This window comes from Notolepis coatsorum, assembly GCF_963971535.1.
Source record: "Notolepis coatsorum genome assembly, chromosome: 10".
Taxonomy (NCBI): Eukaryota; Metazoa; Chordata; class Actinopteri; order Aulopiformes; family Paralepididae; genus Notolepis; species Notolepis coatsorum.
In genome coordinates this window covers 37676115-37692320 of record NC_140174.1, presented here as the reverse complement: position 1 = coordinate 37692320, position 16206 = coordinate 37676115, and the positions used below count along the sequence as shown (strand labels likewise).

General features: G+C 40.5%; 1 protein-coding gene across 1 annotated transcript in view; it reads right to left on the bottom strand.

The window, feature by feature from the left end:
• Positions 1–8967: 8967 nt before the first annotated feature.
• Positions 8968–16206, bottom strand: part of scd (stearoyl-CoA desaturase (delta-9-desaturase)) — a gene marked incomplete at its 3' end in the record, with an annotated part of 29056 nt that continues 21817 nt past the window's right edge. Inside the window, exons 3-5 of the mRNA XM_084323845.1 lie at positions 15904–16109; positions 9587–9819; positions 8968–9167 (exon numbers count right to left, since the gene is read on the bottom strand). Of these exons, the coding sequence (XP_084179971.1) occupies positions 8968–9167; positions 9587–9819; positions 15904–16109 (639 nt within the window). The remainder of the gene's footprint in view (positions 9168–9586; positions 9820–15903; positions 16110–16206) is intronic.

Genomic DNA, 16206 nt, shown 5'->3' with positions numbered 1-16206 from the left:
TACATTTAGTCATTTAGCTGACGCTTTTATCCAAAGCGACTTACAAGTTCTGTACGACAAGCCATCAGGAAGGGCACAACTCTATCAGCTGACTAACAATGTTCATAAAGTGTTGAGTGCTACAGTGTAGGTTAGTTTATTAGGACAAGTGCATGACAGTAAGGTTAGTTAGGGTTAGATTTAAAAAAAAAAAAAAAAAAAAAAAAAATTATTCAGATAATGGTTGAAGAACAAGTATAACTTTTATATCAGTATAATATACAACTCTCAAAGCCAACGTAGAGTTTGTGCACTGTGGTAGAAAAGATCGCTCCTGTGAATTAGAAAAGCCAGCCCCGCCCCCAGCCTAGTGAATGAGAAAAGCCTGCCCCTAGTGGAGCAGGACAGTCCCTACACAGTACAGTACACAAAATGATTTAACTCCTACTGGTGTATAATTAGGCAACTTGTACATCTAACAAGGCAGGTTCCATTTATACCCCTGAGTCGTTATTAACATGATTTCACAAATGTGTACTGCTGGATAGCGTTACTTACATGTATGATGTACAAGTCATTCTTAGTTAGTTGACAACAGGTGATTGTAACAAACAGGTGATTTATCATTAAATGACAACTGATGTGTGCCAGACATGATAGTGTCCTTGGATGACCTCTACTTTTGTCTGTGTATGCCCAGGGTATTTATTTTTCATAGCTGCTGCAATAGTCTATTTGCCATCCCATAGAGCCCCATTGTGAACCCGGAAATTTCGGAACCACCAAAGTTTTATGATGGATATGGATAGTACGGGTCCCCATCACTCAGAAACTGCCGGATGCTAAGTTGTAAATGTTGGGCAACTTTTTTTATTTGCATAATTAGCATTCATTTCCATAATCGCCTAAATGGACAAATCTCAGAAACTACTTGATCAATTTCAACAATGTTGGAGTTGTTTTGGGGGTTATTCAGGATGCTGAATCCATTTATGATATTTAAGAGAAGAAAAAAGTTTCAAAATTGCAATATTTACTGGAATTTACCAAATTTCGACTAATTTTGGTGCCATTTTTAATGAATTTTCGGTTTATAAATGTTTCAGAAGATGCAGAATTTATAGATAATTTTCATGGAATGTTCAATTGTAAACAGAATGATAATAATAATAATAACTTTAATTTGTAGAGCGCCTAATGGGGTACTCTAGGCGCTTATGCTTGGTTACTGGGGTAACTGCTGCAGTTGAGCTCTGCCATGAGTCCACGTGGCAGTGGAGCAGTTTGCTGCCACAACTAGAAACTATTCTATAGGATTTTTGTACGTGACTGTTACCTTATCAAATGTCCTCAGAACCCCAGTTCCTAGCCTTGACTGAGACTTCAGTGCGCTAATCGTTAACGCAAAACTTCCAAGTGAGTAGTGATTTGCACCGTGATCTCATTCCTACTGTGGCAACGAGCAGCTGCAGCTGCAGCAAATACAGACCCCTGGTTTTCAAGGATTGTTGTTTCAATGCAAGTAAGTTGAGAAAATAGAAACAGATACACAAACTGTGGTTTTACTGTCCAATAACAAACACTGAATATAATATGATCACAAGCTGTCAGATGGCTAACGTTAACCCTAAGAGCTAGCTTACTACAGTAAGCTACAGTAAGCTAGCTCTACAGTAAGCTAGCTCTTAGGGTTAACGTTAGCCACCTGACGGTAACTAATGTTAATGCATAGCTAGTTAGCTATGTTAGCAATGTATGTCATGTAGGGGTGTAACGATTCGACCTCACAACGATTAAATTCGATTACGATTCTTCAGGCAACAATTCAATGCATCATGAAATCTCTTCATTTGACCACGATTCGATTCGATTAATTTTCTATCAGTTAATTCCCCCAAACATTTTGAATACACAAATGTGGCTGGGGGAACTGATTCACTCAGCATGAATGGACTATAGGTCAACAAAAACAATACACACAAAAAATAAGTTTTTTTTAAATATATATATATATTTTTGATTATAATCGATTCTAACATTTTCAAATCGATGCAGTTGAATCGTCACATTAGAATCGATGTATTTCGATGCATCAATGAATCGTTATACCCCTAATGACATGAATGTGTGATTATTACCTAGTCTCCCGTCACCAGGCTCTATCCCTCGTCACACAGAGAAGCATCAAGTTTGATTCTAAATATTGTATAGAGTATTCATATGGTACTTTTGCTCTCCTTAATGTAGAATTGTGTGATAGAAGATCTGAGGCAGAGAAAGAGACCCAAAAGGTAATGCAAATACCAGTCAAGATCATGTAGGATACCAATAACATGGGAAATACATGTTTTCATTGGAATAGTGAACAGCCCGTCCGAAATGTACATTCTGGCAATGTATCCATATTGCTCTGTAATGTAGAGTGTGTGGTAGTGCAGAGACGGAGGATACAAATAGTGCATTCTTCTTTTGTTAATTTCATATTGACATGTCAAGGAAGAAATGCCTATTCGAGCCCTGTGACGGCAAGGACAATGACTTCAAGACAGCTGGACCAAAAGGCATTACAGCTTTGCTTCAGAAGAGTGAAGAGCTTGACGATTCAGCTACAACTGAGACTTTATCGAACATCATTGCTACCCATGGTGTGTCAGCCTCTGTAGTTTGTCACAAATCATGTTATAGCTCATATACCTCTAAGTCTAGAAAGGCAACCAAAGGCAAGCTCAGCTCATCTGATGGTCAGCTAGGGAAACGTATGTCTCGTTCTCATGCCTTTGACTTTTCTAAACAATGTCTGTTTTGTGGTATCATTTGCAAACCCAAAGACACCAAACACCCTGATAGATGGAAGCCAGTGAAATAATGCCGGACTGTTGAGAGACCAGGAATGCCATCCTTCAAAAACATCATCTTGTCTAAATGTGATGAGCGCCAGGATCAATGGGCTGAGGAAGTGGCTCTACGGGTAAATGCCGTCCTGGACCTGCATGCAGCTGATGCCCAGTATCACACCAAGTGCTACGATGGCTTCAAGAGAGTTTCCTCAAGTGCAAGTTCCCAGTGCAGACCGTTTGATAGCTATTTAGCTGCTGTCATTGACCACATGAATGCAGACAAGTCATCAACCTGGACAGTGTCAGAGTTACATGATATATATGTAGCCAACTCCGGGCACCTCTGCAGTAAGCAGATGCTATCTAACTTGTGTGACTTTTATGGTGATGCTGTAGCTGTCATGAGGGTGGAAGGGTGCCAGACTATTGTTGGTTTTAGACATTCCATGAGTAAGTCACTCAAACTGGTAAAACGAGATAAAACCACTGCTGCTGATGAATTTATCACCAAGCTTGTGAAGAGAGTGCAAGCTGAGGTGCAGAATATTCCCTTGCACCGTGAATATGACCTTGGCAGCTTCCAGCATGACAAGATCATACAAGCCACAAGTCCATCCCTTTTGAAGTTTGTCTCCTGTCTGGTATCAAAGGAAGGAAAAGTGACCAAACCATCACTTACACTCGCTCAGTGCATTCAGCAGCACATCAGTGGGAGCTGGAATCAGACAACCCTGGGGCTTGCCGTAAGACTCCACCATAAATATGGTAGCGCAGAGCTGGTCAAGAATCTTAACGAGCATAGCATTGTCACCACCTATGATGAAGTCATACGGTTCTGGAAGTCAGCTGCCAAATATGCTTCAGAGTACCCAGATAAGTATCTGCGCAGAGTTGGCTTGGAGAGGCAGATTGGCCCCATCCACAGTTGGGGTGACAATTTTGACCTTGTGGTCTTCACACCGAACGGTCGCAGCACGACTCATGCCATGGCCACTCAGTTTGTGCAGAATCCTGCAGGTATTCTGTTCCCTGGAGGAGCCACTCCTGGTGGTGGGGTCATGTCACTAAAACTACCTCGTCTGACAAAGCTTGACGCTGGGAAACTCTGTCTGGCTCACAAGAGCAGTTTTGTGATCGAACATTACACAGGCCCCAAGAAGATGACACCACCAGCTCTGAAAGAAGTCCCAAGAACTGATGCTATCCAAGATGCCATCACACAGAGTGTGTCAAGAGCACAGAAGAAGGATGCTGCTTGGCTCTCGCAGCTCCACTCTTCCCCTCTTCCCCTGGACTGGTCAGCATACAATGCTGTGCAAGATCGCAGTGATGATAACAGAGCTCCAAAACTGAAGACCATAAGTGATGACATTAAAGTAAATTCAGAGGAAGATGAAGACAGTGGGGAGGAGTTTGATGATTAGGAGTTTGATGATGTGGATTCAGAGTTCTGAACACGGTAGCCACTTTCTGAGTGAGAAGTAATTATCTACTACTATGCAGTAGGAGGAAGCGCTTATTGTTATGTTGTGGCCTATATGCTTGAGTAATGTAAATATCTTTCTTTTGTTATTTCTGTTTTATTAAGCTATGTTATCGTACACAGTTTGACCAGTTTTAGTGTTTTTCCTTGCTGTAACGTTACAGGGAGTAAATAAAAGAGCGGATGCCCTTCACATCTGAGTCTTTGTCTTGACAACGCAATCTTTATACACCTGCCTATCTACTGTACTATGACAATATGACATTACCATATGAACTATTTGGGGTCAGTAGAGATATTGTGAATACATAATGTCTGTGCTGTCCAAATGTAATCATTTCAGTGTCCTCTAAAACTTTCTAATTGACTGAAAATGCACAAATATTGCACCAAAATTTGTAGAAATTTGGTATATTCCAGTAAATATTGCAATTTCAAAACTCTTGAGTATCATCAATGGATTCAGCATCCCGAATAACCCCCAAAACCACTCCAACATTGTTGAAATTGATCAAGTACTTTCCGAGATTTGTCCATTTAGGTGATTAAACAAATGTATGCTAATTATGCAAATAAAAAACATTGCCCAACATGTTAAACTTAGCATCCGGCAGTTTCTAAGTGCTGGTGACCCATACTATCCATATCTATCATAAAAGTTTGGTGGTTCCAAAATTTCCGGGTTCATTGTGTTGGCAAATAGACTACAACTATCACTTAGGACTGTAATTATGAACAAAGCATTCCATTTCTCCAGGTTCTTGAATAGAATATGTATTATTTTCCATATTTTGTGCCAGGCCTGGAAAACAAGAAGTTAAAATTCCATGACCTTCGCAGGTTATTTTTGTAATTTAACCTGTATTTAATGTGTAGTAATGTTGGGGGAAATGGTTGTACTGTATGTGAAAGAATAGACAAGAACTATATTCATTTAATTACAAGTTTATTGAAAATACCTCTGAACGCTATTTCAGAATCTTTCTTTTTTCGTTTTCTTTTTTACATACCATTCAGAAGACTGCTTACCTTGATCCCCTCATCACAACAGAATAAACAACAGATTTTTGAAGTTCTGAACAGCAAGAGTTGTATACATGGCTTGTGGTAATTTGCTAAGTGCTACTTCCCCACGACTACAGTAAGGTGAAAAGCACCTTCATTTTTCAGTTTCACATCGAGATGCAATATATTGAAATTAGTTGGCACGTCCACCAGACGGGACGTTTTTTCCCACAAAACATCTCTCTGTTGTGTGAATTACGTTAACCGTTTGCACTGGGTATAAAGATTGCATCTGTTTTCCTTTTTACAGAAACACGAGATGAAGCGTTATATAACCTCTGTTTACATTTACCTTGGGGCGTGTACTCCTAGAATTTATTTATTTATGTACGTATGTATTTATTTATTTAACCTCTTTTGGTTGACCTTTAGTCTTTAACTGTGGAAATGTGGTCCTTGGTCAGATTCTCGTTGTGGTACTTGTTACTTTTGTCATTAGCTGACGGGATGAGAAGAAGCTCAGGAATGGATGTAAGTCGTAAGGCATCGGGTCGTATGCTGACCTAATTCGGTGTATTTTAGTAGACCATCCACGGAATCTGAGGCTACAGAGAGAAGTACCAAAAAAATTCAACAATTTTCTTCTTTAGCGACATAATCTTTAGTAAATAAGATCAAGAGGAAATAAATAAATAAATACTGAAAACAAATTCTAGCAACAACTAGATTGTTTGTTTTTTTTATAGCCGATTTAAAAAAGTAACCTTCCCAAAAACAATCTGACAATCAAACTCTATAGAACATCAAAGAAAATAAGAGGAACCTGGACCCACGTTTCTCACGAAACAAAAGAAAAACACAGACAGTTCTGATGCTCAAAAAGCTATGCTACTTCACAGTACGTTTACAAAAATAGATGCAGCTCAGCAGTTTCGTCCATTTAGAATCAACCGGAAGATAGTTCACCACAAAAAAACCTATACCATGCAAGGCAAGTTTTTGTCTCACCAGAACTGTTAAAGATCATTGGCTGCTACGGCCAGTACACTAACCAATAAGAACCCCTTTTGCTTGCTGTTGCATTGTCTCCATGCTGCCATCCTCTTTTATGACAAAGCAAGGCTGCATTAGAGAAGATAAAAAGCAACCGATAACTACCACATCAAAAATAAATAAAACCTCCCACGATACGGTATAAGTTTGGTGGAAAAGCAAGAAATCAAGCTACTATGTGCTATAAATGGGTCCATATACATATGGTTGTGTAAATGTCAACCATCGGCACATTCTGGGTACAAATATGTACATATTTATCAGAAACACCAAGTTGTTTTGCTTGGTATGAGATTAAAGTAACATCGATTACACAGTTTTCATTTGATGGATAACAATGAATGGCAGTTTACATTTTGTTTTGCCATTATAGGTCCCTAAAGTGGTCCTGAGATTGATTTAAACGCTAAAAACATGCACGGATAGAGGGCTCGTGCGGAATGTTTGCATAGTTCTTTCTTCCAGGATGGCTGCCCATAACCGTTGGTAACCACTCCAGAAAGAAAATACCTAATTTCTGTGCAGTGGTAGAGCAGGTAAAATTATTACTTTAATGTCGATACTTCTCATACATAGCAACTGTTGTTTTGCACATAGCAACCGTTGCCATTTACAAAACAACGTTTGCTACATTACAGGCAGCCATGTTGGAAGATTGAGAACCATGCAAACATTCCACGGGAGGCCTCCATTCATCCACGTTGCATTGTTCTGCAAATTTGTCTTAATTCGGCGTATATATATTACAACAATATTCAAACATAATGTCTATTAAATCATCAAATGGAAACGCATTGTTTCACTATCTCCAATAAAAGTTTAGTACGACGGCTGTCAGCACAGTCAGGTATTTGGGGTAAAGCCTTAAGGTTTCTGTTGACTTGATTTTTATCATCTAGTCACTCTTAACTCATTCAGCGCCAGTCACGATGATAGTCGGGTTAACTCGCCGACCGTTCAGCGCCAAACCCGAGTATAGTCGGGTTTTAATCGTTATTTCTTTTATTAGCGATATCCATTCATTTGCATCCATCCAGCCTGATGTTATCGTTGGGAATGGGTCTGAGCTTGCAAAAGGGCAAATACCGCCGCCTATGCCTTCCAGCTGGTATTGCACCCCATTGGGAATGGTGTAGTTTCTTTTCTGGGACGAGCCGTGCAGGCAGGTTTAAATACTCAGGCGAGGTAGGCCTCAACAACGATGCATGCCAACAGTAACCCCGCCCGCCCGTCAGTGTGTAACGGTCGGTAATGTGGTACGGACCTCCATGAGCAGTATTTGGAATGGCGATCAGATAATTGGATTATTTATTTTGCATTACATCAGATACAAGGTAAGAACACTATATATAAATTTGATCATTGATCTGATATTTATTTCTACCCCGATCAACGCTGTCTCTGTGTGTATGTGTGCCGTTGGTGGCGGGAGGGGGGGGGGGGGGAGGAGCCCCGCGGTCCAGGGCTCTTTTCATTCTTGCATGAGGAAGGATAATAATGATGATCTAGCGTTGATTTCAGGAAGATAATCGATAATCAGGCGAAAGATTTAGTGTTTTGTGTATTCCACTAAAGGGCTATTATCGTCTTTTCCTGGGATTACTAGAAATCACCAAAACTATACTCGTATTCAAAACGGTATAAAACGGAAATGTACCGATGAAAAAACAATCCGTTTTGTACATGTTGACTGGAAGCAACTCACTGATAATCGACGAGTGTATTAGACCCATATCTATAATTTAAGATATATTTTAAGCACTCGCAAATCTCGCAGTCCCCCCATTGATTAAAGCGGTGGCGTTCTAGCACCATCTCACGGATTAAGCTCCGGCGCTGAATGAGTTAAGCGCATAGCCAGTGTTTTTCAACAGGACATGACAGTGATTCATGCTGTCGCTGCTTTTTTTTTTAAATCTAGACTAGAAACTTCTCGGATGAAATAACACACACAACGAAAAAGAAAAAACAGTTAACTTACACTGTAAACACTTCATTGTAAACTATTACAATGTCAAAACAAAAAGGCAATGGTATCCAAATAAATATACTTGGAGTGCTCTTATTCATTGAAAATATTATTATGATTGAAAGACTATTAATAAAACACACACAACTCACATTGCATGAAATCTATGGACAGCATACTGTATAGTGCCAAATTGGCTGAGAATGTCGTTGGCTATTGAAATTAAGCTACTTTCTGTAAATCATAGACACAAGTCCGGACACCTTTCTCTGATTGCCTATGCAATGTGTTTGTATCATTGCAACAAAATGAGCTGTGTTGAGCTATAAGATGGTCTATTCACGCTGCTGAAAGGGGCAGGGGAAATGGCTACACTAGGAGCTTTGGCAACCCACTTTACACTATAGTCTTTTGTTGCAGCTACAAACCACATGGAAAACAAAGTTCAACACCCTTATAAGGCTGACGTTTGCCTCCTGAATAGCAGGAAATATACAGTCCTCGAAGCAATGCGAGGCCTTGATTGTAGCTACACAAAAGAGAAACAAATAAATAAAAGCTCCTCCAAAAATTACACTGTATTTTGCTTGCTTCGTCTCTCTTTGTCTCAAAAGCTGGACTTGATATTTTTTTAAAAACCTTTAGCCACTTCTGTGGCTTCCGTCTCCGGTGCGCTGTAGTCGGGACTGGACTACTTCGCGGGACACCTTCTTGCAATCCCTTGCCAGGCCCAGGAGACACATCAGGTCGACGAAACAGGTGGTCAGATTTAACTTGCAGCCGAACTCACTCGTGGCGTAGTCGTAGGGGAACGTGTGGTGATAATTGTGAAATCCCTCACCTGAAAAGAGGGGGAAATTGTAATCAATACATTTGTAGCCAATGAAAATCTATTTGTAAGTAATGACTATGTGATTCAACTGAATGGTCTTTATGGGTCATTCAAGCTAATTTAAGTGATTAATAAGAGACTAGTCATGTTATCAAGGGTGTCCCTGTTCATAATATTCCTATCTCAGTTGTGATTGGAGGATAAAAAAAAGGGTGGGGCTTGAGATGGGTCAATTACTGTACATCATCATTGCAGACAGCTTGGTAGGCAAACAACAGGTGATTGCAATCAAATAACAGATCATCATTAAATGACACCCAAGGCCAATGAGCTGCGATGATGGCAGGAAATGCACACATGTTTTTTTAATCTTTTGTGTATAAAATAGCATTCTTGTAAAATAAATAAATAAATAAAAGGATTCATACCTATGGCGCTGAACGTCACAAACTTATTCTCCCTGGGGTTGATGCTGTGGTCGTATGGCCTGTTGCCCCACATGTGAGCAGCGCTGTTGACCAGCCAGGTCGCATTGAGGACCATGGTGTACCTCAACAGGGCGGGGATGAAGTAGGCCACCCACAGAGACTCTCCCCAAAGGTACCAAGGCACGGACATGGGGATGAAGAAGCACATGACCAGGACGGACGGTTTGTAATACCTTGTGGGGCAAAAGTACAGGTACACGTGAGAGGAATGCCACCTTGTACTTTTACTCAGTACTTCGGTGACGTGCAATAATAACTGCCTTTCATTTGCATCTTCATAGAGAGACAGAATAAAAACGTTTTGTTGCAGATGATCAGGACTGTAAAGGGATTGGTGATTTGTATATATTTTTCTTCCTGCCTCTAGGGCAGTTGTTCTCAATGAGGGGGTCCTTGAAGAGGCTCCAGGGAGTCCCCAGAAGAATAAGAGTATAGTTTAATTGAGCAGTTTCACTAGTTTGCCCAATGAGACAATATATAACAGTGACTAATCATAGGTTTCACTCTCTCCAATGTTATCTCCCCACCTACAGTATGTCATTCTTGACTTAAATTTGAACAACGCTGATTTATTTTGCACATAATCTCACACTTTCAAAAACTAAACAGTTGAATGAATGAATGAATGAATGAAAACTTTATTTAACAGATTGCAGAATGGGTACAATACAGTACGGCTCAATACACACAATTGTTAAGGGGATGCAGACCAGAGAAAGACGTTTGTCTTGTTTACATCAGGGTCCCCCATTTTCAATTCATATTGACATTTAAGACATACACAACATACATGACATTTATGGCATAGGAACATACAGGTATTTAGTACTGATACATTTGTGACATAAACGGTATTCAAATATACAGTACTGTTACCCATAGATCCTGACAGAGTATATACATATGATGGGGAGGGGACTGTACATTAGGAGGGGGTGGGTGGGTGGGAGAGAAATATACATACGGTGGGGAGGAGACTACATTTGGAGGGGGTGGGTGGGAGAGAAATATACATACGGCGGGGAGAGAATATATACATGCGGTGGGGAGGAGACTGTCTATTAGGAGGGGGTGGGGGGTTTGGACATTTACGGTGGCCAGTTTCGAATTGCAGCCTCCCGTAGGTGCTCTTTAAGAGCGGTTTTGAATGTGGGTAGGGATTCACATTCCTTTACAGCTTTGGGTAGGGCGTTCCACATTGATGTGGCATAATTGCGAAACGTGTTTAGTCCCTTGTTTGAGCCGAATCTGGGTTTAACATGATTTGTTGAGCTTCCTCTGGTGTTGTGGTCGTGGTGTTCACTGACCTTTGGGAAGTATTTTGACATGTACATGGGTACCTTAGTCGTATAGTGTATCTTGTAGACCAGGCCCATTGCAAGTTGCTGTTCTCTGTCGTCTACTCTAAGCCATCCTAGGTTGTCAAAGTGGGCAGGGGTGAGGTGGGTTCTAGGGGTAAGGTCAAGTAGTAGTCTGACCAGTTTGTTTTGTGATGTTTGTAATCTTGTTTTTAGCGCCTTTGAGGTGCTTTGGTACCATGAGGTGCTAGCATAGTCGTAGTACCCTTGAATGAGTGCTCCTGCCAGAGTCTTCAGGATATTCTTGTTTACCAGAGAGGAGATCTGGTACAAGAATCTAGTTCGTTGGTTGACTTTTTTTATTACATTGGATGCCATTTTGTCACAGGAAAGATTTGCCTCTAGGATGGAACCCAGGTAGGTAATTTCATCTTTCCTTGTGACAATATTGTCACCCACTGTAACTGAGAAGCCGTCGGTCTTGCTGAGTTTGTTATTTGAACCGAAGAGAATGGACTCTGTTTTGCCCATGTGTAATGATAGTTTGTTATCAGCGAGCCATATGCAGATCTTGCCTAGTTCCGAGCTGAGGGTTTTTTCAACCTGCAACTTGTTCTTGTCAGAGACCAGCACGGCTGAGTCGTCCGCAAACAGGAACAAGTTGCAGTCACAGGCTGACGACATGGCATTTGCATAAATTAGGAACAGTAGCAGTCCTAGTATGCTTCCTTGTGGAACACCACAGCTCACTGTGAGGGGGGGGGGATAGAGTACCATTTACCTCCACCATCTGTTCTCTCCCCTCCAGGTAGGATTGCATCCAGCTCACTGATAAACTATCAAAACCAATTGCTTTTAGCTTGTCAATCAGAATGGGGTGATTGACAGTGTCGAAGGCCTTTTGTAGGTCCAGCATGACCATGCCGCAGTATTTGCCCGCTTCCACCTCTTGTTTGATGTGGTCGTTCAAATAGAGAAGGCATGTGTCAGTGGAGTGGGACGTTCTGAAGCCAGATTGGAATTCGTAGATTAGATTTTTTTCCGCCAGGTACTTTTCGACCTGTTCGTAGACTATTTTCTCCATGACTTTCGAGATGGAGGTAAGAATAGAAACAGGGCGGTAGTTGCCTGGGTCTAATTTGCTGCCCTTTTTGTGCAGAGGGGTCACTCTCGCAATTTTGAAGTCCTTGGGGACGTGTCCCTGTTTTATGGAGACGTTTATTATGTGTGTGATGACTGATGAATGTTTTGCACACATTAATTTAGTTTGACAGTTATTGAGAGTAAATGAGTTTGACTATGGCCACCAGTGATGTCATCGGGCCCTTGGATCCTTGTGTTGTGTGAATTACAGCTCAATGAAATGATAAGGTAGCAGTCCATAAGACAAGGTATTGCTATGTTTTCATCTACATATTTAATGCTGCTGTAATTAATTGTGACATCACTGTAATTCAAACTCATTTACTCTCAATAACTGTCAAACTAAATTAATGTGTGCAAAACTGTTTTGGGATCAGTGAATAAGTTGGAATTGCAAATTAAACAAACAGGTTTTGAGGAAATTAGGTCTTTCAAGCTGAAGGTAAATATGGGGATGTTGTGTAACATGGCAGAGTAAAACCACTCCTTTTACACTCAGGATGTTGTGAAGTATCCCTATTTGAGCTGATGTGATCTGTGAGCTCATTTTATATTATACATATATACTATATTGTACTATTGTGTACTATGTACTATTCATCTTGTCTTTTAAACGAAGTCCACAATGGAAATATGTTTTTGAAACTTTGTTGTGTCAACCTCGATGATTTAAAAATGTATGCATGACTGTTGGCTGTGCATTTGTTATTGATATAATAAACAAGACTAAACTTGTTTTAGCCATTCATTTGTATATAATTGTGATGAATAAAATAAGGTAAATGATCATCTAACAGCAGAAATGGGAGTTCACCGCATACGCTTAAGCTAACGGACACAGCGTCCTCATATTCCTCATCATTGAGGCCTATAATATCATGGAAGTAAGCAGCTGGAATCAATGGAGAAACTAATATGTGGCTCCTACCAGCTGGTCCTTTTAGAAATGTTACCTGGTTAAACCACAATGACAGGTTGGAACCTACATTAGGTTGGTGGAGTGGAGGCTGTTCTGGTCTCCACCTCCCATTTTTGCTATAAGTCCAAGCCCAAATTGGCTATACGATCTTAAAGATGAACAAGGGTTTTAATTATTGGAATGAAGAACGAGGGTGGAGTCTGAGGTAGGGTTGAGTCTCCGTCGTTCTCACTACAAATAATGTAAATCTTGGTTAGTGCACCTTTAATTACTTAATTTAAAGATATGGTACGATGAAAATCTTCTTTTTTACAGAAGGTATATTGATGTAACATTACCCAAAATGGTACAACTGTAAGCCCCTTGATGTCTCTCCCCCTGGATATCAACTAAATCAAGCCATTGATCTGCTAAGATTACTCGGAAATTACTCGGATTAGCACATCAGACACATCTAGCTGCTCTGATTGGCCCATCAGTCACATCTAGCTGCTCTGATTGGCCCATGAGTCCCATCTAGCTGCAGTCACTGAGCAGCTGAGGAGGAGTATGTATAATGTCTAGTGAACAGAAGGTCACGCCCCCTCAGCCTACTGAGAGTTGGCTGTGCTCAGAGAGGGTGACAGAAAACACTTGTACTTCTGAAGCTGGAATAAAAACTATACTTATGACATTAACATTCCACCATAAGCAATTTAAGACTGAATTCAAACATCATTGTACTGTATCTTTAATAATAACAACCAAAATTAAAAAAGGATTCACTGCCACTATAGGGAGGTGTAGTGGTTACGCCATTGTTGTTTCCGGCCGGTCCACCTCGCTTGAAATCGCAATGTATTTCCCCATTGCCCATTTCTAAATAGTCTCGTTTAAAACAAATAAAGCATGAACATTTGCATGGTGTACCTTTCTTTGCGTATTCATCCACAATGTATAGATCAACATGAAAATATTCGCAATTAATCGTAAAATAATTACATCACATTTTCTTTCAACCAAAAATGCTTAACCTCTTCCACCCGGAGCCTATTTTCTGAAAATCCGCCATACCTGGGAATATTGCTCCACTTCTACAAGGGCAATTTGCATATTCTTGGTATCTAGGGACATCTACGGACCTCAGGGAATGTATTCACAGTGTCAGAAATATTGTGTCTATTACTAAGCTTGCTTGAATTGTGATGAAACAAAGGAGAATATGAATTATGGTTTTTCTTTGCATTTTTTACAGTGAATAACACCATGCTAATAATGACCAAACATTAAAATCGTGATCTCGTTCAGTACCTTCTTGAGATCATGTGTACAAAATATCTAAGGAAATTAATAAAGGGAAGATGATTAAACAGAAGGTTCTGTAGATAGAGTACTGAATTCTCCCATCCGGACCAATGCAATTTGAAATATTATTATAGAATATAGAATAGGAGGCATATAAATTACCTTATTTTATTACATGGCGTTTTCACATTCGCCGAAATGCTTGCTTGTGATTGGTCAATAGCCCCCCGACTGCGGTCATTATTTTTCAATAATGACCGCTGTTTTTTCAATAATGACCGCTGTGCGCAGCTGTTCGCAATCAAGCCCACTGACACACTGTTTCAGTGCAATTAGACACTGCCGTGCCGGCGTTCTGCTGCCGGCGATGACAGGGGGCGGAGCGACGAGCGGAGCCAGAACACAGCGGAGCCAGAACACAGAGGCTGCCCGCGATAATAATAATCACTTTATTTGGGCTGACAGAGCCACAGAACAACTGCGATTTGTCAAATGAATTAGGTATATTGTTAGTAAGTTAGCCATGTAATAAGCGGGATAATGTATAGCTTTACTCGGTCATTGTCGCAAAATAATTGACCTTCACTGACGTTTAAAACACCTCGCCGAAGCGGCTCGGTATTTTAAACTACGTGTCGGTCAATTATTTTGCGACAATGACCTCGTAGCTATACATTATCCCTTACATAGCCAATTCGCACATTTATATACATTATTATCTTTCAAATGCCCGAGTTCAATTTGGATTTAGTATCACCAGGCGTGCATAAGAACAGATAATGAAATCTACTGTAATCTACTGTACTTTTTTATTTTCCCCACAGTGCAACCGTTTTGAAACTCATTTCAGATCTAATTGTTCCTACATGTTAACAATAGGGAAGAGAAACTTGAAAGCCTTTCAATATTTGTCAAAAACGTTACCTTTTGTGGCTTATTATCCCGAATATTAACAGTTATTGAAATAATTCATACAGAACTCTGAACCTTGAACCCCATAGATCCCTTCAGGAAGTGTAGTTTGGAAAAATTCCAACGCTGATCGATAGCTAGCGATGTGTATTACAAAATGACTACAATTCCCATGGTTCAAAATGTCCAAAATGGTCGCCCTCTCGGAATAGACTTCACCAAATCGAAAAGTTAAATCTATCTAATGACACTTTTAACCTATTGCTAAACTAACGTATTGATGATAATATGCATTCTACATGCTGTTGTGACATGTTAGTGATAATACTTGAATACGTTTGAAATTAAAATCGCAATTTTTTGAAAAAACACTGAAAAATATTGATTTATGACCAGATGTCATTTGCGGTCCGCCGATGGACCGCACAGGGGGAACAGGTTAAACAATAATGTTAGTGATAGAAGGGAACTCATTTTGTGCAAAAATGTAAAGCTTGCCAATGTTCATGAGGCATAATTATTACAATAGCCGATAATCCATTTTCCCAATGATAAATCCCTAAACGGGTGGACCGCGCGGGCGGTCCAAAGTGACATCAGACTACACCTCCCTATTGAGAGTGAAGCGAGCAACACACACACACACATCCTACACTCCCTGCTTTACTTTACTGAACTCTTTATCGTTGTGAACCACGTACTTCCTCTGAAACATCACGACGCTGTCCGCCTTCAGGTCACTGAGCTCCAGCTTGCGTCCTTTCTCGATGACGTCCGGGTGTTTGCGCACCAGCAGCCAGCCGATGTGGGAGAAGAAGAAGCCGCGGACGGCGTTGTGGGGATCGGCGTCGGTCTCCGAGTACTTGTGGTGAACCCTGTGGTCCCGGGCCCATTCGAAGATATCGTTCTGTGGGGCGAGGCAAAGACAAAGATTGCATAGCTGCCGACTTCAACGCGGCACTTAAGTTATTAACAAAACTGCTGTTGTCGTATTACTACTGTGT